General features: G+C 33.3%; 2 protein-coding genes across 6 annotated transcripts; one reads left to right on the forward strand and one right to left on the reverse strand.

Moving 5' to 3' along the window:
- The first annotated feature begins 1,672 nt into the window (after positions 1–1,672).
- Positions 1,673–14,485, forward strand: LOC117104872. Of its 4 annotated transcripts, none has more exons than XM_033245746.1 (14): positions 1,673–1,760; positions 2,976–3,300; positions 3,577–3,692; positions 4,661–4,834; positions 5,073–5,216; positions 6,271–6,366; positions 6,541–6,936; positions 7,527–7,622; positions 7,773–7,970; positions 8,512–8,587; positions 9,649–9,657; positions 10,748–10,906; positions 11,863–11,994; positions 12,733–14,485. In XM_033245746.1, exons 2-14 carry the CDS (start codon positions 3,103–3,105, stop codon positions 12,802–12,804), a joined length of 1,866 nt encoding a protein of 621 aa, XP_033101637.1. In that variant the 5' UTR covers positions 1,673–1,760; positions 2,976–3,102; the 3' UTR covers positions 12,805–14,485. The 4 variants fall into 4 exon arrangements, with proteins under 4 accessions (XP_033101637.1, XP_033101638.1, XP_033101636.1 ...); XM_033245747.1 differs by lacking the exon at positions 1,673–1,760 and adding an exon at positions 1,872–2,143 and having other exon boundaries at positions 11,863–11,988; XM_033245745.1 differs by lacking the exon at positions 1,673–1,760 and adding an exon at positions 1,878–2,143.
- Positions 14,486–14,650: 165 nt separating this feature from the next.
- LOC117104873 (phospholipid phosphatase-related protein type 1-like) lies at positions 14,651–19,166 on the reverse strand. 2 transcript variants are annotated; one of them, XM_033245751.1, is made up of 5 exons: positions 19,013–19,166; positions 18,285–18,544; positions 17,973–18,030; positions 16,758–16,934; positions 14,651–15,999 (listed from the first exon to the last, which is right to left on the reverse strand). In XM_033245751.1, the coding sequence occupies exons 1-5, from the start codon at positions 19,133–19,135 to the stop codon at positions 15,919–15,921; spliced, it is 699 nt and encodes a 232-aa protein (XP_033101642.1). In that variant the 5' UTR covers positions 19,136–19,166; the 3' UTR covers positions 14,651–15,918. The 2 variants fall into 2 exon arrangements, with proteins under 2 accessions (XP_033101642.1, XP_033101641.1); XM_033245750.1 differs by having other exon boundaries at positions 18,285–18,426; positions 19,013–19,151.
- Positions 19,167–21,092: the final 1,926 nt, after the last annotated feature.

Genomic DNA, 21,092 nt, shown 5'->3' on the forward strand with positions numbered 1-21,092 from the left:
CTTAGTAAAATATTGATCCCAGTTATTCTGTTATCAGTACATACGTTGAGACTCGTTCAACGACTAGGCCTATATCAGCTCTTTATGTGAGTGTGAAAATAGGTTCTTCATCAGTGGCGGATCCAAGGAATCGAAATAGACAGAGCTAAATGTAGGACCTGGGTCCTGGAGGGATTCACAGTCCAGACCACACCATGGTTGGGGAGGTGAGACAATTTATGAATATGGGGCACTCTAGATGGCCGCAATGGCACAGACCTAATATTTGGTTAATAGTACTTTTTTTCTCCATGTTTTATAATTCTGAAAGTGAGGGGGAAGCCCTCCCCCGTCTTGAATATGCCGTAATCAGACTTGAACTGATTATATTTTACTCGAAAAGGTCTGATATTGATAAACAATACATAGGCCTATATAAAAACAATGAAACACCAGGTCAAGATCGAAAAAGCCAAAAGAAAATACGGTTTATCCCATGTATTGAATCATCTCTTCATAAAAAAGAATCGGCCTAACTGCGTATTTTGACGATCTGACAGTTCGCGCCGCCGTGTTAATTTGATAGAAAACCTCGACTTGGGTCGACCATTCCCATTATAGGTCTTTGTTTAAAATTGTATGTAATGCTTCACCGAATATTCGACACTTCGATTTTCTATACAACTTGGCAGGGGCGGATCAGAGATGTCCAAAAAAAAAATTTAAAAAAAAGGGGGTGGGGGAAGGAGAAACGAAAGGGGAGCCGAAAGTGGGGCCGATCTAGATAATACTACCCTAGGGAGTCCGGGGGCATACCCGGCGCAAAGTTTTTGTCTAACGCCCGAATATAGCCTCTGAGGCGTTTTGGGCGATGATTTCTTTGTTTCTTTCTTTTTTCCCTCCTTTTTTAACCTTACAAAAGTGGGAGGGGGCGCTAAATCTGCCCCTACTTGGTCTAGTTATTCGACATCAAATACCTTGTTCTATGCTCTTGGAAATCGTATTTGAAATCGTAATATATATATAATAATGAATGGAATGATTAGGGGTTACCGGTACCCTTGGAATCGAATTGTAGGAGTAGGATATTAAGATTTATGATGGCAACCCTGCGTCTCTTGATAACATTAAGGTATTTCACAATTTTTGGCATTGGCCTAGGCCTATCATATCATTTTGTCTTCAATTCAACACATGAAACAGACATACAACAATAAGAAATGAAAAAAGAAGAAAAAAAAATATGTTAGCCAACAAGAGACGGGATTGCTTAATGTGGCTCTTAAGCATGTCTGGGCTCTTTAGTGCTGCTAGAAACAAAATAATATACATAGGAAACTTAAAGGTAAAATAATTAATTGTTGGTTCATGTTAAAATAATTTGTATATTGGTAATCTAGTTGAACTTTATGATTAAAATTTGGTTTCATACTTTTCAGTTCTCAACAAAATGGTTTTTGAGTTTTAAATTGAAAATGTGTTCGTCTTTTCTTTTGGCAATAGGTCTGTATCCCAGATCCGGGAAAGAGTTAAAAGACTGTGATATTTTTGTGATAGGCCTATTGTTTTATAGTCTTTTTGAAGGGAGATATTTTTTGATACTTTTTAAAATAATTTTTAAAGTGGTTTGGTCGAGTTTTCTTATCGATCCGTCCACTAAAGCAATGTATAGGCTACTGAAATTATCAAAATGGGTCATCTGATAAGAAAACAACGCCATCAGTTCTCGGGGCGTCACGGACGTATTAGGACACTCGAGCGCTGACTGAGCGAAGACGACGGTAAGCAAACTAACTTTCTGGATGTTATTTATTGAATTTTATAAGAATCATCCAGTTATTGAGAAAGAGTGTGTCTGTACACACTCAGGGAGATGGTGGCATAACATACACCACGTCAGAGACGTAAACAATGCGATTAGCTTACCAAGGCTGGACAAAAAGTTGTTTATTGTTGCTAAGAAACCGCATAAAAGGGTAATACAAGACACCTTCGATCGCCCACTAAGAAACTTGCAGAGCGAACGCGATGCTAGTAAATACTTGCCCCTTTTGAGACAGTATTAACACCACCCACAAACTACTTTCATCCATTCATCTACATTGTATAACCTGGTAGAATTCACAGGTTTCTGAGTTGTGTAACACTCATTAATAATATTTAAGTAAGTACTGTACTATATTTTTAAAGTGTTTTGTTACTAGGCCAGGGGTATATTTATTACTTCCTTTGTTATAAGTCAAGGTGTTTCGTTATATAGGTTTTCTACTGTACTTTATGTCCTCTAATAATACAAGAAATCCTCTATATTTTATTGTAACAATACGTTTTAGAAGAAGAACCTGTTTGATGATTTTAGTGATTTTTCTATAGTAATCTAATATTGATAATCAGGGTCCCGGTCATTTTTGTTTTGCCCAGAGCATACGCCAGTGGGAGCTGTGGGGCCAGGGTCTGCCATCAGAGAGAGATGTCCCCAGCTGTGAACACAATTTATTAATAAATTTGCAAGGTGTTTTTGAGTTTTTAAGATTGGTACCTCTGACAAGGGGTTAAGTACGCCCCAACAGGGGGACTAGTACCCCCGACATGTGAACACTTAACTTGCTGCATGATTTTCTATCAAATTATTCCAAGAATTCCATAAGTAACACAAACTAATATTATTTTTCAATACAAAAATTCTCCGACAAATTTAATTCTTCCCGACAGGGGTGTGGACCCTTGTCGGGGAGTTTGGACCCCTCGTCAGGGAATTCCTGGCACCGCCCTTGCATTGGCGGCCAAACTTAGTCTGGATGTCAAACCTGGTCTCCCTGACTTATTTTGGTCCAATCTAATCTTAACGTGACATCTCCTTGGGACAAAGGACTTTGGAAATAGTAGCAACTAATGTTGTATCCATTAGAAAACCTTCTACAGTATTTATTTTATTTGAATTTTGCAATTTTTCATAGCTCCCTCCCAAGCTAATTTCCTTATTTTTTAATTTTTAGATGGATATGCAGTGACAATTTGGATACTGTACTTTACGAATGGACACTGGCATGTTATAACAATAATGTCACAAGGAGCAGACATTTCAAAAGGGTGGCTCTTGTAACTCGTCATTAATGCATCACTATGACGCAGACCAGTACGGGACAACTAACTGATCCCAATAAGCAAGTCTTTCCCATAATCACAAATGCAGGGGCATCACCAACGAAGAGCTTTGATCCAAATGAAAAGACCTTTTTTGAGTTACCAAAAATAAACGAAAGGACAGCAAAAAATTATGAGCCAAAGGAAAACAATGCATTGATACCATCTCTCCCAAGGGTAATTTGTGATTTTTTTTGACAGCCATAATTAATGTATTCCATTTACATCAAAATGCTCATTGAACGCACTGAAATGTTGTGTGCCACTGAAACAAAAGTGTATGTTCAGTTGAATAAATAAATAAATAAATATTGGCTCTAAGCTATAGAATTTGTTTTGGTTTGTATGTACTGTAACACATCCATGTATTTAAGGTGGAAGGAAGCAGACCAAGCTCTTTCTTTTTGGTGGTGCACCTCCTCCACCTAATGTTCTAACAATCTTATATTTCAGGTTCCTTCGAATCTCAAAAATACACTCTCACCAAAGGGACATAGCGGAGATCAATTTGCACTGTCTAAGAAGAATCAGGTTATCACCCACATGCCATACCAAGTCCAAAATTTCAGGTAAAATAAATGCTGCTGAAATCAGTCAGTGGTAGGATATTATAGCACCATTCCAAAATGTATTTGCATAATTTTTTTTGTCTAGGTATGTTGTTATAACTATCAATGTTAGTATATCTATCTGTGTATACTTTTGTGCTTTTGACAACCATCAATTAGTATATAAAATGTTTATACTGGTAATAATGATACTCATGAGGAAACTTCCACGTTTACCAAATTTTCAATTTTTGAACCTGGTTTTGCCGATCTCTTCTTATCTCCATTAATAACTACTTCAGAGAGTTTTGTGACAAGATTAACAGTGAAGCTAATTAGTTGTTAATAGTTTATAGAAAGACTAGCACAATTAAAATAAAAAACTTTGACTAATAACATAAGTCCTTGATTTTTAAAATTCAAAAAAATATCTATTATGATTTCTATCTTTAATTACAAGTAAGGTAATAAAATTGCCTAACATTTATGAACAACAGGTTTTTAAAATTTTCCTGTCTGGTTTTTAAATACTATACTGGTATAATTTATTGACAAACAGCAATGCCTACTGTGATAATGACTCTTAAGTAGAGATATTCTTCATTGATGTTTAATTGAATTAGTCAGATAAGACTCCCACAAAAATTGGTTCACTAACCCGCCAAAGTGCCAAAATGCCCTTTTAAAGGGTTTACTGGTAAATGGGGCAGTAACAGCATGTTTAATATTATTAATACAGTATCATTATTACCAAAAAACATTTTATATTGGTAATAATGATACTTTAATAATATCATTATTACCAATATAAAATGTTTATACTGGTAATAATGATACTGTAATAATAATAATGATACTGTAATAATAATTGTTTTGAACTTACACATTACAGTGTTACCTGATGCTATACTAAGATAAGAAATACTAGTTTAAAATTAAATAAAATGGGAAAAAAAAAATAAAAACAAAGTCTAATTTTTTTCTTCCAGATCTTGTTCAAAGATAAAAATGGTACCACTGTCAAAGCGCAACCGTGACATGTTTACAGGGCTTAGGTCAGCAAACGTTGTCGTGAAACAAAAACAAGTTCCACTACACGGGCAAAGATTTCTGTGGGAAGAGGGTGTTAAGGAGAGCAAGGATAGTACCGAGAAATGCATATCGTAAGATGAAACTCATTTACATTTCAGTTGCTACTATTGCAATTTACATATTTATATATACAGGTGAACCTCATTTGTTTAATATATTTGGAAGGTGGGGGGGGGGGAGTGGTCTAGGATTTATTTTTAAATAATTAAATTGGCAAGTTGGCAGACAATGACGGGTGAATACATATATATAATCATTTGCATATTGGCTTAATTTGCATAATAACTACAATTTCTTCTCAAATGTCAGGTCTAAAAGTTTTCCAGAAAAGTTTGTAGATTGGGAAGAGCAATTGGAAAAGTTTAGAAGTGAAAAGCGAAAACTTGAACCATATCATCGGAAAAAACGAGATGAGCTTCAGATAGGTGGGGCTACAGCTGTTATAAGTGAAAGGTATTTGATGAATTTCATTAGTGATGTCAAAGGTTGTATTTTATTAATATGAGCAGTATGTGGAAAATGTTAGATTATTAAGGAATAGAGTAAAAAGTTTATAATTGACTAAATATGGGAATTTATTGGTTAAATATCCAGCAAACAACCTTTATACAATTTTCCTTTTTTCAAATGTTGCCCCCAGCAAACATAACCAGACTTTTTCCAAGATTCAAGATAGCTTTCATTGTCCATTAAAAATAAGAGAAATTCATTTAAAACCAAACAGATGTTATAAGTGGACGTGCTTCAACCCAATTGTTAACATTGCCAAACATATGTAAAAACTTATAAACAGAAATATATAAAAATGAATATATAAAAATAAAAAAGGTAGAAACGTTCAATGCAAACAGTACGACTTGGTTAAATCTTCGCTGAAATTTTAACACAATGTATTCACGATTAGACTGACCATGCATTTAAAAACCTACTACAGTACATAATAAGCGTCATATTCTTTGTCTTCTGGATCTGAATCTGGATTTGTACTCAACGCCCCTAAAAGGAGCAAAGCGAGAAGGGGTGGTGGCGCTGTAACTTAGCTGTATTCCTTAGGTGGTCGGATATAGCAATCTTGAACCTTTCTTTGTCTTCTATTGATGCAATTTCATTCGGGATTTGATTCCAGTCTCGTAGAGTTCTTGGTATGAAGGAAAATCTATAACAGTCCTTTTGGGCATTAACCTCGGAATATGTACAATGTCTAGAGAAGTACGTGACAGGACACAAGTGCACTTGTAATGGAATGGTAAGGCGATTAAATAAAGCTTGCTGCAAAATGGTCATTCTATTTACGGATCTCCTTAAATGCAAGGAATCCCATTTTAATTCTTTCTTCATAGCAGTGACGCTACTGAATCTACTGTAGTCACTCAAGACAAATCTCGCACTTCTGTTTTGCACAGCTTCGATATCTTGGCCAAAATCAATATAATATGAACAGATAGATTTTTAATGTAAAATTCTGTTTTAAATTTCATATAATGATTTGAGTTTCTTTTTTACTCAGGGACAACTACAACTCTGATATGCAGAAGCTTCGGCACTTACCCCTCCCAGCACACTCTCAGGAGTTACTGACAGGCAAAGGAATTCATCTTCCACCGTAGGTTTGATAAAAGCATTCAATATTTCACAATTTATTTGTTCACTTTCTCTAATCATTTTTAAATTAAAGTTTTAAATTTGAATCAAGACAGCTTGTGTAGATGAAATATTTCAGAGTTATAATCTTTAATTAAAGATTTATATATGGTTACATAATTTTTTTTGATATTAGAACCCATACTAGTCATCGCAAGCGTGAACAATGGGAGGCAAGATTAGACAGTGAATGTAAAGCAACATATTCAGCTCCACCCATTCAGATGCAGCCTGTAGTAGCAATCCGGCAAGCATCGAATCTCTCAGAGCAAGCACCTTCTGCGATCAGCTCCTCTGAAGAGCAGAAAAAGCATCATCAACCGGCTGTGAAGGTTCGACGAAAATCAAACACTCCTAAAAACAAGGCGAATAGTAAACCAAGAGACACAAGTGATACAAAACTGGTTCGGAAAGAAAAATCTAATTTTCAAGTAAAAGAAAAAGTTAGTAAAGAAAAGGAAGAAGGAACTTTTAAGAAAAACACAGCAGAATATCAGGAAGCTAATGAAACTGCTTTAGAAAAACCTGTAGAGTAAGTTATATGAATCTGAAGAATCACTTAAAAAAAGTTGGAAGCATTTCATTACACAATGTATTTATAGGACAAAATTCTTTGAGAGCTATTATGTACCGTCATGCCCATAAGAGACAGGGCTACAGCTGTTATAAGTGAAAGGTATTTGATGAATTTCATCAGTGATGTCAAAGGTTGTATTTTGATAGGGTCTGTGGCTATTTATTACCATTAATTGGATACTTAAACAAAGTGCTACTCTCTGTTCCCTGAGAGTATACATTATCGTGCTGCAGTGCATAAAATGACATAACATCCTGCAAGGTAGCATTCACACTCCTGGGTGGATACAAACATAATGTACCATGAAAGATTTAACCCCTGACCTCAAGGTCAAAACCGCTAACACTTAATAGGAGCATAGAGAAAATAGAACATGTTCTATGTTTTCTCCATGATAGGAGTATACCAACTTGGCCTTGGAGCTCATTAGTAAAGCTACTTAATGTTGATTGGTCCAATCCAATGGGAAAAATATGTTTTTTTCGAACTTTAATTGAATTTTGTTGTATAATTTTGTCTTTGAGTATTTCCTTTTGTGTTCTTAGGTTTGAAATGTTCCCAGAAGCTGATCAGCACATGGAAACAAATGAGAGAACTCAAGATGACAATGACCCAGCACCACTTAATGATGAACAAGACAGGTATTATTATAGATAAGCAGTGAATTTTATTATTTCTTCACCTGTATCACATGTAACAGCATATATATATATATATTTTGGGTATTACCATTGTAAATGGAGACATTATACTTTTTTATAAGTAATGTTTGTTTGATGAATATATTTCAGGCCTGATTCAGAAATGGACATCGAGTACACCAGCTCAGATCAAGACATGTCTAAACTTTGCCCACCAAGAAGCTCAATAGAGATGAAATCCGTGTCCCCCAACCCCCTTAAGATGACAGACTTAAGTTTGTACATTTCAGATGCCAGAAAACAAGAATTGATTGAACAATTCAAGAAATTAGACTCAAATAGTGATGGGTATGTTTTATGATATCTTTACGAGAAAGTCTTACATGTTTTTTTAATTGATACACCAGTACCTTTCCAAATAAATGAATGAAAGGTTCTATCTTGCAGCCCACCTGTTAGACCTCAGCCTAATGGCCCATTCACCAGATATATATATATATATATATAGCAATTTTATCTTTCTATGTGTATTTTTGATATCAATGTATTTGAAGTGGAGTTGAATAGTTTGGTGGTTAAGATGCTTGCCTTCCAATCCCATGATCCTGGAAGGTAGGAAATTTCTCACAACCACAATCTACTCCACAACATAAGCCTGTTATGTCATTTTTGCTTATTTTGTAAAATTCATTTGTAATATTTAAGATGTAAATTTTTTTTACCATTTGTACATGTACTGTTGTTTTTTGACAGCAATAAACATTACATACATACATACATGCATAATGAGACTTTGTTTTATGTAGAGCACCTTGCATGTATGTTTGTCATGTGAAGGTAGTAATGAGACTTTTTAAATGATGAAAACCATCTTAATTATTACTTTTAGGCACATTACTTTCAAAGAACTCAAAACAGCAATGCCTAAAACGCTAACAAAATACCAAGAAAGATTTGTCAAAGAGGTGAGAGTATACTGTAGAAATTGCTTCAAGCTTTCATGACTCAAACTTGAATGTTTGTACACGTAGCATTTTGTTTGGACATCAGCTTTTATCCGATCAATTTGCTGGTAACATTAAATCTGATCAACATAGATTATTAAAGGAAAGGACGATGACAATTAGCACTATTAGAATGAAATTCCCTCAACGCAGATTAGAATGCTAGAAATTTATTTATTTATTTTCTTGATTCTTTATATGGGGGAAACTGTTCAGTAGGACTGTTTTATCACACTGGGCCCATTTCTAAAAGACTACAATTATATTCATTCATAAAAACAAATACAGTAACATACAGAAACCAGATAAAATACATAAAAATCTATCTAATTAAATGTAATTTTAACAAAATATGATTGGGTTCTTTTGTGAAGAGAGCTGATTATCAGCATGTTTAAAATATTAGTCATGATGCTAGTAACTTTAAATTGTTAATTTTCGTTCAATTATCAGGCAGTTAATTCTCTATGAGCAATTGTGCCTCTAATCAGTTTCTGCAAGGACTAATATAAAATCTGAATTTGAGATTATCATTTCATGTAACTGTGTCAGCAACATGGTGCCATATCTATTTCCATTATGTATAAACTTGGAATCCATGAATATATATTGTTTATATGGCTGGGGGCATGTCACTTACTGTTAAATGAAAATGATAATATTAAATGGGCCCAATATTTCTTTCTTAAGTTTAAAACTGTATTTTAGAAGATCACATAATGTTTTACTATGTTTTGGAATGTATAACACTTTTTATTCTATTTATTGTTCAAATACTGTTTCTGAGTAATCTAATGGATATGAAATCTGAGCATATTTCTGTGACTACAACATTCTGTAACAACATAAATCCCACTCTCTCTGTCATGTTCTTCTATCCAGTTAGATGAGATAAACTATATTTTTCCTGGCCATTGATAAACATGTTGCATGGCAATTGAGTTATGAAGATAATCTCTGAACTCTTTATTTACTTTAACTCTGCAATTTCTTTTCACTATTTTTCATGTGCATGCTTAAAGCTTACATCGGTGAGTGTGTTATTTGTCCCAGTCAATGGGTTGCATTGTCTCTTTTGCTTTCCCTGATGTTAGAGCAAACCATTTTGTGTGTATGTTTGTTTGATTGTTTCAATGTGTATATGTGGCAAAGACAAGCCAAACCAGTCACTCGTCGCAAGAATCAATTTTTAGTTATTAATACAGGGTTAAAGAGTAAAATGAGAGCTATAAAATTGTAAAAAAATCATTTTAATTTGACATTTCGTTATGAAGCTATAGGAGTTTAACCATACAGCTGTTTTAAGGACAACATTTGAGAAATCAGCCTTTAAATTTACAATATTCAAGCATTTTTTATGCAAATACCATCACCAAATCATTAGAAATTGTTGTTTTAACATTGAAAATGAGGAAAATAACAGCATAGCATGATGTATAGATATATAAAGGTTAGTTTAGTGCAATAAAATAGATTTCAAAAATTTTGACATTTCAGCATGTTTTTGCCATTATCTCCAATACAGGATTTGCGGCGAGTGACTGGTTTGGCTTGTCTTTGCCACGTATTATCTTATTTTATGTATTTGGAGTTTTTAGTGATGGATTACAAGCGGGATATAAGAGAACATTTCACTTCCTCATTTTAACTATCAAAATTTCTAAAATAGATTCTGAAATGGTTCTTACCTCCCACCCCCCAGTCCATGATTTTACCTAGCACTTTTATTAATTGATGGAGAAGTATAAAAAGATTGCTATTTGCGAACATACAGTAAATTTGGTATATTGGCTTACTGAAGTTTATTTTTTACTAACTCCTGCTACTTTTGCAGTGCCTTAATCTTAAACATTATAAATTGAAAAGTTCAATATTTTAAACTTTTGAGTAAAAAACAAAATCTTTGATGTTATTCCTCCTGAAACAATAAAAAAATATTTGAAACTTGTAAATTCTAAGAGGGCTATATATTTCCCTCCACTCATAAACCTGCAACATATTTCTGACAAAATACCAACCTTTTCTAAGGGTATATGGTTTTTTCATAGTAAAGTTATGTTTAGGCCATACCTTAATTTTTAAATTCTGTACAAAATCTTGAATTTATATAATTTTTTATAGGTCTACGAGATTGTAAGCTCAAGTACTTACTTCGGGCTTGAAGAGTTTATTACTGTCACATGTCTCTGCGAAAATATCAGCAAGTTAAGCGGTAGTTTGAAAGATGCATTTGAGGACATCCATACTTCAACACTAGAGAAATCAATTACTCAATTTGTGGTGAGGACAGCTTTGATTTCATTTACAGTTTTGTTGTTTATGGAATTTTAATATTGTTGATTTTTATAATGATCTTTTTTTGTTATTAACTGTTTGACTGGAAAAAATTCCTAAAAATCTGATTAAAACATTGGACAGATCATTTAAAAGTTTCATATAAATTACTGACTTGAGCTTTGTCTACACTATAAAATTTTATGTGACAAAAAAAAAATGTGATGTGCCCATATATGGGTACGATGATGTCATGGTTTTTATTTTCTCTTGTCCATTTCCTTCCATTGTTGTCAAGCGCCTCGAGGTTGGTCCAACGGGAGGCGCTATACAAATTGCAAATTATTATTATTATTATTACAGTATATCACATATTATCAAATTTTATCCAAAAAATTTGAACGTGTTCAACTCTATGTTCCATCACATTTTACGTGACGCTTTTTTGATGAAATTTGATAGTGTAGACAAAGCTTTAAACCCCAGTTGCCCAGACTATCAAATTTTACTTGACCGAAACATGTGACATGCATAAATATGGTCATGATGACATCACTTCATGACCATATATAGGCACATCATGACTATATATAGGCACATCATGACTATATATATGGGCACATCATGACTATATATGGGCACATCATGACCATATATAGGCACATCATGACCATAGACACATCATGACTATATATGGGCACATCATGACCATATATAGGCACATCATGACTATATATAGGCACATCATGACTATATATGGGTATATAAGTTTTTTAGTTAAATAAATTTGATAGTTTGGACAGGGCTTTACATGTCAAACAAAATAATATTTTACTACAAATCTTTAATTTTCCTTAGAATTTTTGATGTTCAAAATGTTGGCAGGTGATTTTTCCTTAAGCTACCCTTGATTAAAATGTTGTTGATTGAAAGAAAAATTAATGTGTGTCCATTTGTTTCAGATGTTGTTTGCAACTGTAGACCGGCAGCAGAACGGATCCATCTCAAAGGACTCCCTGAAAGAGATCCTTTCTATGGCTTTGGACAAGGATATTGCAAGCATACCATTTGAAACAATCCTAAAAACTATAAGTGTAAGTAAGCTCTAGAGTATGTTCTTAATTCTCATCCACTTGGTTGCAAAAGTATTTTCCCCAAAAATATATTTTCTTCTTAATCATCAGTCAGTAGTGGATCCAGAGGTGAAAGGTACACTACCCCACCCCCTGGGTGGTAGCCAGAAATTCCTTAACAAGTCTGGTCATTTTTGATAAAAGAATAAACACTCGCATTCCTCTGCTAAAAAAAAAAATTTGGACCCAAGAGTTATTACAAAAGCTCATTTTAAAGCTCTATAGAGAAACAGCAAGGTTTTCAGAATAGCATAATGTTTATGCCTAACTATGTAAACAAATTATGTTGTAGGATGGCTAGGTGTTTTTTTTTTTCTGATTGGAATTTTGCATTTCACATATGAATATTGGGACAATTAAAAGTATTAATTATGTTTGATGTGGCGCTTATTTGAGAGCAGCGCTTATTTGAGGATTTACAGCACTATGTCTCGTTTCTTCCGGATCAACTTATGTTTCCAAAATGTTGGAAGGTATGGACGTATCACGCTTGAGAACAAGTTACTTATTGCAAGTCCTGAAAGAAAAGATGTTGAAAAATACTAATTCAAAGTGCATTTAACAATAATTGGTTTTTGATATGGTTAATTTTGTGGAGTGAACAGAAGGCTAGCTCACCAACAACTCCTAAATACTGTATTTACATGCAGTTCAAGTAAAGTTCAATATTTTTATTTAATTGGTATCTTTTTCTTTCAGATGGATCAATCAGGTACAATTGATAAAGTGGAATTCCTTTCTTACATCCCATACTTCCTGAAATTCAAGTGAATGTATTAATAAGAATATTACAAAAACAATTGCATTTTTACTATTGTCTTTACCTTGACCAGAGTATGGTGCATCCTATCACTACAACAAATAGTCCACCCTCCACTACTGTCTATCTTGTGCTCCTCTTTTGGTGTACTGTACATGTTACTGCAAGTGTACCTAATGTGGTAGTCTGGTGTGGAACCCTGACAAAATGCTCAAATTGTATTGTCAGTAACAGTGTTGGTGCTATTACGGTGGTACTGTATTATTATTATTGTTGTTATTATTAATAATACAATTTCTTGACAGAAATCTTCCCCACTTCTGGGTAATTTGAAGCACCAATCCATCATGTTCACGTAATTCTGTTGAGCTCACATTACTCCTTCCAAGCATGTTGAAAATGTAAACATGCTATACTTTCCCTGCTGTGATTAGCTGCAAGGCACCTACTGGCTATTGGAATGTACTGAAACATGTGACATGATACAAACATGTGATACTTTCCATCCAATCAGTTTAATTACTTTATTATTCAAAATGTTAATAATTTTATAAAAGAAATAAACATGTTTGAAGCTTGGTACAAAAAATCACCTACAGTAGATGTAAATAACATGCTAAAACAATTTATTATTAACATTATATGATTTACTGACTAAATAAAAGTTATACTGTACATTTAAAACTTAAAAATCATTATTATTTATGTCACCTGTGATTTAAATGTATGGTGTATATATATTTGAGGTAGACTGGAAAATAGTGATTTTATTTTCTAGGTCAAATCATGGTCAAATTAACATGGTAGTCCTACTAAACAAACAATATGAATCTTTTTATATTTTCTATTGTTTAAGGAGACTCAAATTATAATGCACTTCCACAATTCGTTGAATACTTCAATTAATAAAAATGAATGCAAATTTGTAATTCTTATTTATTATTATTATTTAATACTATATTATTTTTTCATACATTTACAAATATAAGAACACTTTAATAATTCATTTTATACTAAGAAAACAAATTAAATTTTATATTCACTTTGGCAGAACATTATATTTCTATTTTGTATCTTAAATGAATGCATTTATAAACCATGTCAGTATTAAGTAAAAATTGATAACAATATTAAATCTATGCATATAGATTATTAACATGTACATTATTAAGTCTTCCTCTAGTTAAAATATGTTGTCAAAAAAAACTGAAATGTTTTAGATAAATGCATGAACTTCCACAACCAGTAACCCTATATTTATGTGCATCTATTTAATGCATACAAAATGTAACACAAAAATACTACAGTATAAAGTAGAATGACTCTTCATTTTTCAATACTGTATAAATTATTATCTCCTGCAATATATTTCATTGGAATGTTGAAATACTATAATTTGAATACTGCCCTCATTAGCTTGTAATATATTAGTTTATTATAATTATTATTATTTTTCTTAAGGAAGTTAGTTTGTGACTAAGTGTATAACCCACTATGTTATGTACCTATGTGCAGCTATAAGACAGTGTGCCTCACTTTTGTTTGAAATATAAATTTGCGCAATATAATATTTGTGTGTTGTGGATTGTATAAAGGAACAAACTAAATATTAATACCGTCAATGGTTTGTGCTATTTATTGGAGCAATGCAAAAACACTGTATTAAATGATACACACGTTTTATCTCTCTGATTTCTGTTTTAGTGTTCTTGTTTTTTGGGTTTCTATGCATTCTATGAAATAGGAACTTGTTCAATTATCCTACAGTATGGTTGTATGCGTGTCATTTTGATTGATCATGATTAGAGAATAATGTTGAAATATATATATAATATAAATCATCAAGAGTACATAAATATAGCCTGTCAACGAAAAGTTCCTTTTTCAGTTGTATGAAAAAAGTGTCTGGCAGGATTCAAGCTTGCTAACTCTCGTTATCAAGGTATCGTACCATTAGCCATCTAGACCTATGGTATAGGCACAGATCTACCGTAACCCTCAAGCAGTTTTTTTTTAATACAATTGACTTAAACACTCACACACAGTAGCACTAGCACAATGCAGCACACCTAATTTAAGTATTATTAGCCTTCCTAAATGAGCGAGGCTCCTCTGAGGCTATTGTTTTTACACATTTTTTATTCATGTTATCACTGTCCTTGTTGTGTAAATTGTTTGTTACCACAACAACCAAAGTTTTGCAAGTCTCATTGGTTTAAAACTTGATAAAATGCAAGTTGGTAATAAAAAGACGAAGCCTTTTGTTTTTGTTACGTGTATGAATATGCTCATTTGCATAATCAATATTTTAGGCTAGTCTAGCTATTTTAACCTAATCAGGTAATTTAGGCTAGTTACCCCAATAACTAATGTTTGGCAAGTCTGACTGGTTTCAAACTTGGCAGAATGCAAGAAGGTAATAAGACGGAGCCTATCATTTTTGGTTCATGTGAATATGCTATTTGCTCATTTGCCTAATTAATATTAAACTAATCGGTAATTTAGGCTAGTTGCCATGATAATAACTATAAGTTTGTTAAGACTTATTGGTTTCAATAAGTAATAAGAAAACAGAGCCTATTGTTTCTGGTACGTGTGTGAATATGCTAATTGCTCATTTGCATAATTAATATTTCACTAATGAAATTTAAACTAAATACCATCATAATACAAATAAAAACTAATAATTTAGTTGAAATTGAAATATTTGTTTTTGCCACTGTCACCGTTGTAGTAAATTGTGTGTTACCACGATAACTAAAGTTTGGCAAGTCTGATTGGTTTCAAACTCCTACTCATCAATTATCAGAGAAATATCACACCGTGGGGAGGCTATGAATTTACTGTGCAGTGTAAAAGCAGCATTATCTAGTTCATTATGATTTCCAACCTATAAAGCTTTCTAGTTTAACCATAGTGTAGTGCCACTAAAACGGCTGTCTAATTTGGTTGTATAAGCATACAGGTTCACTTAATAAACATAATTTTGATAAACAGTATTTACTTTAGATTTATCAATTTTACCAATTCAGTTTTTAAAAAACTAAAAATATATTAAACTGTTTTTATATATCAATAGATTAAATAGAATTATTATTGTTTACAAACTATGAAGCAATGCACTTTCAGTCAATCTTTTCATTTTGTTTCATCTTTGTTTTTGGAATGCTTGACAAAGACTTGAAAATATCTGTTGCACTGACCATCTGTGAATAGATATAAGTAATAATTGTGTCATTGTTTTCCTATTTTCTTACGGATAGATAGTTTAGTTCGTATTTTTATATAGCGCCTATTCCTTTAGGTTACAAAACGCTTTGTTTTTCCCGGGTCATTGAGTCCACATCTTTGAGCGTTGCTGTTGCTAATCAACGCATGAACAGGCAACTCAACAAAGTACCCATTTATGTTCCTGGGTGGAGATAAGCAATGCAAATAAAGTGCCTTGCTCAAGGACACAAGCAAAATGCGGAGCGAGGGATTGAAACCCCAAACTAAAGGTTGGGAAACCAAACCATTCCAACTGCACAAAACCACCTCATAAACAATACATTAAGTTAAAATATAAATAGACAATACAAAACTTGGAAACAAAAAAAATATTACTTAATAATAACAAACAAAACTAATACTTAAAAGTTAAGTACAGTATTACTATTTTGGTCCACTTTTGTTTTCAACATTTATGTTCAGCGCATAGGTCTCCACAATATATGCTCTATAAGTCGAATATTAATATTATTAAAATAAAAAAATAAATTTAGATAGATAACATAAATAAATAGATAAATAAATTGATAAATTATGACTTTTCAAGATTTTTGTGTTGGTTGGGCATATGCAACACATTTTTCTGGCCCTATGTGAAAAATCCACTTGAACACAAGCTACATTTCTACTCTAGGCCTACTATGTGAAAGCGGTCCTACAGGGCCTCATTAATGTCCCTGTTACCTCAACTTACCAAAAATATTGCAGAAACCACTCCAAGAACAGAGCCAACGATGACATCCGTCAAATGGTGCTTGTAATCCGTTATGCGAGAACAACTGGTGAAAATGGCACCTAAGAACAACGCTCCTTGAAGCATGGGTTTCAGCAGTACAAAGTTCTCAAGAGTCCATCGAGACTCGTAGTAGCACTTTAGCAATATAATAAAAAATATTATGGTTAAGAAAATTTGTATGTGATGATTACTGATTACTGTAACAGTGGCGGGTTCAAGGATGGGGGTGGAAGCCAGCTGGCCAGGGTCCCCCTAAATTAAACAAAAATGGAGAAAAAAGGAAAATTATACATTTCAATTTAAGTCTGAAAGTGCCTTTCCGGGCATCTAGAGGTTACATAATCATACATTTTCATAACTCAGTCCCGACCATAGTGGGGCTGAGGTTATCTACACCTCCATTAGTGAATCCCTCCATGGACCCCCTTTATTTGGAATTCCTGGATCCACCATTGATTGCATTTAATGATGCAGACGTAAGTTGACATTAAATGACATTCAATAGCTTGGTTCATTAACACAGGGTTTAATGTAATTCCATGTCAAATCTATGGCAATTATAAAAATTAGGTAGCTGTCATGTTTTACAAAAAAATTATATTCATGTTTTCAGAATTCATTTTTGAGAATAACTACTGTATTGCATCCAGGTTCTCACTACGGCAGCCATCTCCAATCTTTATATAGTAATTTATATTTCAGATTTTAAACCATTGAAAATTTTATTCTAAGTATGTTTATGTGATATAATAAAGGAAGTGTACTATTTGTGGTCAGATGGTCATTAGGGTCATAAATGGTTTTATTAAAAATTGAATGTTACGGCCATAACACTCTGCCTGCCAAACATGGAGATCTGTGTTTGGTAACACAATGCTTGACCGCCAAACATGGAGATCTCTGTGAGCTAGACACTATGTTATCGTCTAGTAACCCTGTAAGAGTAAATTCGGTATAGAGGAATGATGGGATGAGTCATGAGCTAAAGACAAAAATAAATATAAGACCTGTCCTAGAAAGATCACTACAGTGATGGTCAGAGTGTTACAGAGCACGTAAAACAAAATTTAGTGCTTTTATCCGGAACATTCATATCCATTACAAATTTTGCCCTAATATGCCTGACTAAAACTGTAAAATAAGAAAAAAAACCAAAAAAATGATAATACTCACTGACAAATAAACAAAATTATAGAATACTGCAGCTGCATGTAGAGATGGAAATGAACGACTACAGATAAAAGAAACCAATTCAGTATTTCAATAATTTCATATGTAAACCAGAAATCAATTAACAATTAAGAAATAGATTTTCTATTTGGGTATTAGCTATAGAGTATTACAGTGTTACGTCACGATACTACGTGATTTAAACATGTCACTCATTTTTGTCAAATAAATTTGAAAGTCTATACAAGGCTTAAGGCATTTTTGTTATTAGTTAATGATTCATAGTTAAACATTTAGTTTAAATGTTAAACTTACATTGCTTCATAATCTGGATTTTCACACACATCTTTATCATTCAGTATATAAGGATATCTTGATACTTCTTCATTCATATTGACGTTTGGCCGGCAAACCGTATTATAATATGGTCTTGGAACACCGGTCACATGTTTCAGCACTACGCCGAAGATTAGCATTAATAATATTCCACATGCAAATTTTGTAATTTGATTTAGAAAACAGAAAATTTTAGATCTTAAAGGTGACATTTTGGTGAAGATTTCGAAGATGAAGAACTAGAGTTATAGAAAAGAATAAAGATAATTTAGAGATCATGGTACAAGGGAAGACAAAGTGGAAAACACTTTTTTTGCTAAATTTAATTTTCTGCTAATAATTAATATGTGATCTTTAAAAAACTAAATCCCTTCCAAATACTAAGATACAAACTTTCCAATCACAATTGCAGGTCATTTGAAGCTGCGACATATATCCCTACATGGTGGATGCCATGTGTAGGAACAACAACTAACTTCTATCTTATAATTGGATGGAAATTAAATAAACTAAAAATTAATAATATAATACAACTTTAAGTTTAAGCTTGCTGCATATTAGCTCTCATCTTTTTTACAATATAGTGACCTTTAAAAATACAGGATATTAAAATATAATTAATACTATTTTAAAAATCCAGATATCTCTATGATATCTAAGGAGGTGGTTTACCAGATAAAATAAATACAATTATTTTGTTTACTTACTGAGGAAATTGGAATGATGAAAGATGCCTTGACAAGGAAAGTTTTTGTGACTGTGTCTCTAACATATGGATAACTATACTGCTTTTCAAAAACACCATGTCCAGGCATATGCCACATAGGCATGTATTTACTTATACAATACAAACTTGAACATTCTGAAAGAGAATATAGTTAATAAGATACATCAGAGAGAGGGGGAGGGCTACAATCAAGTAGTGGGCGGGGTTTACTGATACCTTGAATAAGGGCACATAAAAAATATTAATAGATTCTCACTCTTTAAAAAAAAAAAAAAAAAAGCTGATGAGGGCAGGAGTTTTTTTTTTCAATCGGAACAATAGTATTGCTTTTTTTTATCGATGAGGGAGGGACTGTTTTTATTTGGCAAGAATATTGTAAATGTATAAAAACTAGTTTAATTTTATTGTTCGCCGTGGCTAGAGATACAGTACCGTATTCCTACTTCAATTTGCTAAAGGTACGGTAAATGGCATTACGTCACCATCACCCAATGAAGTGCCAGAATGTGAGTGACGTCCTTTTTCAAGACTGGCACTGCAGATCACCCGCGATGAGCGGTGAGTACAGTACTGGGAAAATAGAACATCAAGAAGTACAATATTGTTTGACTTAGTACTGTCACCGATAAATAGGCGTATGGTTCCACTTAGTAAAATGTTTCATTTAGCTAGGCCTATGTATAACTCTTGGTATGCCTCTAGGCATTGCTTAAATTCTTCGCTTGGCAAAAAATCTAAGCAAGCAAGGCCTGAGTGGATTCTGCTTTTCGCAGCAGCTGCTCTGGTGACATTGATCTGGGTGGCATATATCAGTCATAAACTTTAGCCTAGTTCCTCCATGATCATACCGTCTGAACATCCCTAGTTTTTGTCCAAGAAGCTTAATATACTCGAAACACCACGCTTTACAATCCGACCAAAATACTCATACAATTTGAATGCACAAAACTTGCCAGTCTTCAAAAAATGACGTCACGCACATTCTGGCACTTCATTGGGTGATGGTGACGTAATTCCACTTATCGTACCTTTAGCAAAACGAAGTGGAAATTTGGTACCGTATCACTAGCCACAGCGTTTATTGTTTTTTAAAGAAAAAGTACTTCCAGTCACAAAATTGCCTTGTTTTGCTGTTAAAATAAATGATGCGGCAAATAAAAACAAAAAAAAAACAACATTTTTTTATTCCCGCATCCCTTTTTTTTTTTTGACGCGGGCGGGATAATCTAATTTTTTTTTTGTGTGTCCTAATTTATCTATGGTGAAGAAAAATTAAGTCTATCTCTCTCTACTATCAAGGAAAAGCTTATAATCCAGGTGAATTTCTAGCCGATTTGGCAAGGGACGTTTCCTATTCTATCTCTCACCTCTAGGCCTCGGCCTACCACATACAGTATTAGGTAGGCCTACCTACTAGGCCAAAGAGGGCCTACTACTAGACATTGCTAGGCCTAGTTGTGGTCTTCTGAGCATAGCCTAGTTAGGTTAGCTTTGCCTATTTATTATTTACCCTATTGAATAATTCAGACATTTGTCTGATGAATTTGTAAAGCAATAAAACTACTGTTTTTTTTAACTCCTTCCATTTTTACTTCTCACCAATGAATATCAAAAAGCAATCAAATAAAACTTCCATTACTTCCCCCATCGTCGTACGATCACACATGGCACTGCAGACATTAAAAATAAAAAATAAACAAGATTGGCCCTGTGGTGGCGCCAGTGAGAGGAGAGAGGGGAGAGAGGGAATTAGAGACCGTGGTAAAAGGTTCACTATTTAAATTCACGGATGTACTATATGAGTATACGCAGTATGAGTAGGCCATAGGCCTATGTGTTATTTTCCTTTTAGAAATGATAATCAATAAATAAACAAAAACAACAATAAATTTAATAAACAATAAATTTTGAGAGAAGAAAATTATAAACGTGAAAGGGAGAGAGAAAACTGAGAATTTTACATGTAATGAAAGCGCTGCTATAACTTAATCACTTATGACTTATAGTTTGTGATCGAATCCTGTGTCGTGATGCCTTCTACAGTACAGTATTTATTTTCT

This window comes from Anneissia japonica, unplaced genomic scaffold (genome assembly GCF_011630105.1).
Source record: "Anneissia japonica isolate Jap-2015-1 unplaced genomic scaffold, ASM1163010v1 scaffold287834_len5846547_cov211, whole genome shotgun sequence".
Lineage (NCBI taxonomy): Eukaryota > Metazoa > Echinodermata > Crinoidea > Comatulida > Comatulidae > Anneissia > Anneissia japonica.

Bases quoted from the DNA above. Each gene is read 5' to 3' on its own strand.
- LOC117104872 (XM_033245746.1), top strand. From the start codon at position 3,103: ATGACGCAGACCAGTACGGGACAACTAACTGATCCCAATAAGCAAGTC. The intron at 3,301-3,576 runs GTAATTTGTGAT...CTTATATTTCAG, and splicing joins TGATACCATCTCTCCCAAGG to GTTCCTTCGAATCTCAAAAA. The intron at 4,835-5,072 runs GTAAGATGAAAC...CTCAAATGTCAG, and splicing joins AGTACCGAGAAATGCATATC to GTCTAAAAGTTTTCCAGAAA.
- LOC117104873 (XM_033245751.1), bottom strand. From the start codon at position 19,135: ATGCCTATGTGGCATATGCCTGGACATGGTGTTTTTGAAAAGCAGTAT. The intron at 16,935-17,972 runs GTGAGTATTATC...ATATTGCTAAAG, and splicing joins ATAATTTTGTTTATTTGTCA to TGCTACTACGAGTCTCGATG. The intron at 16,000-16,757 runs GTAAGTTGAGGT...ATCTATTCACAG, and splicing joins TGGTTTCTGCAATATTTTTG to ATGGTCAGTGCAACAGATAT.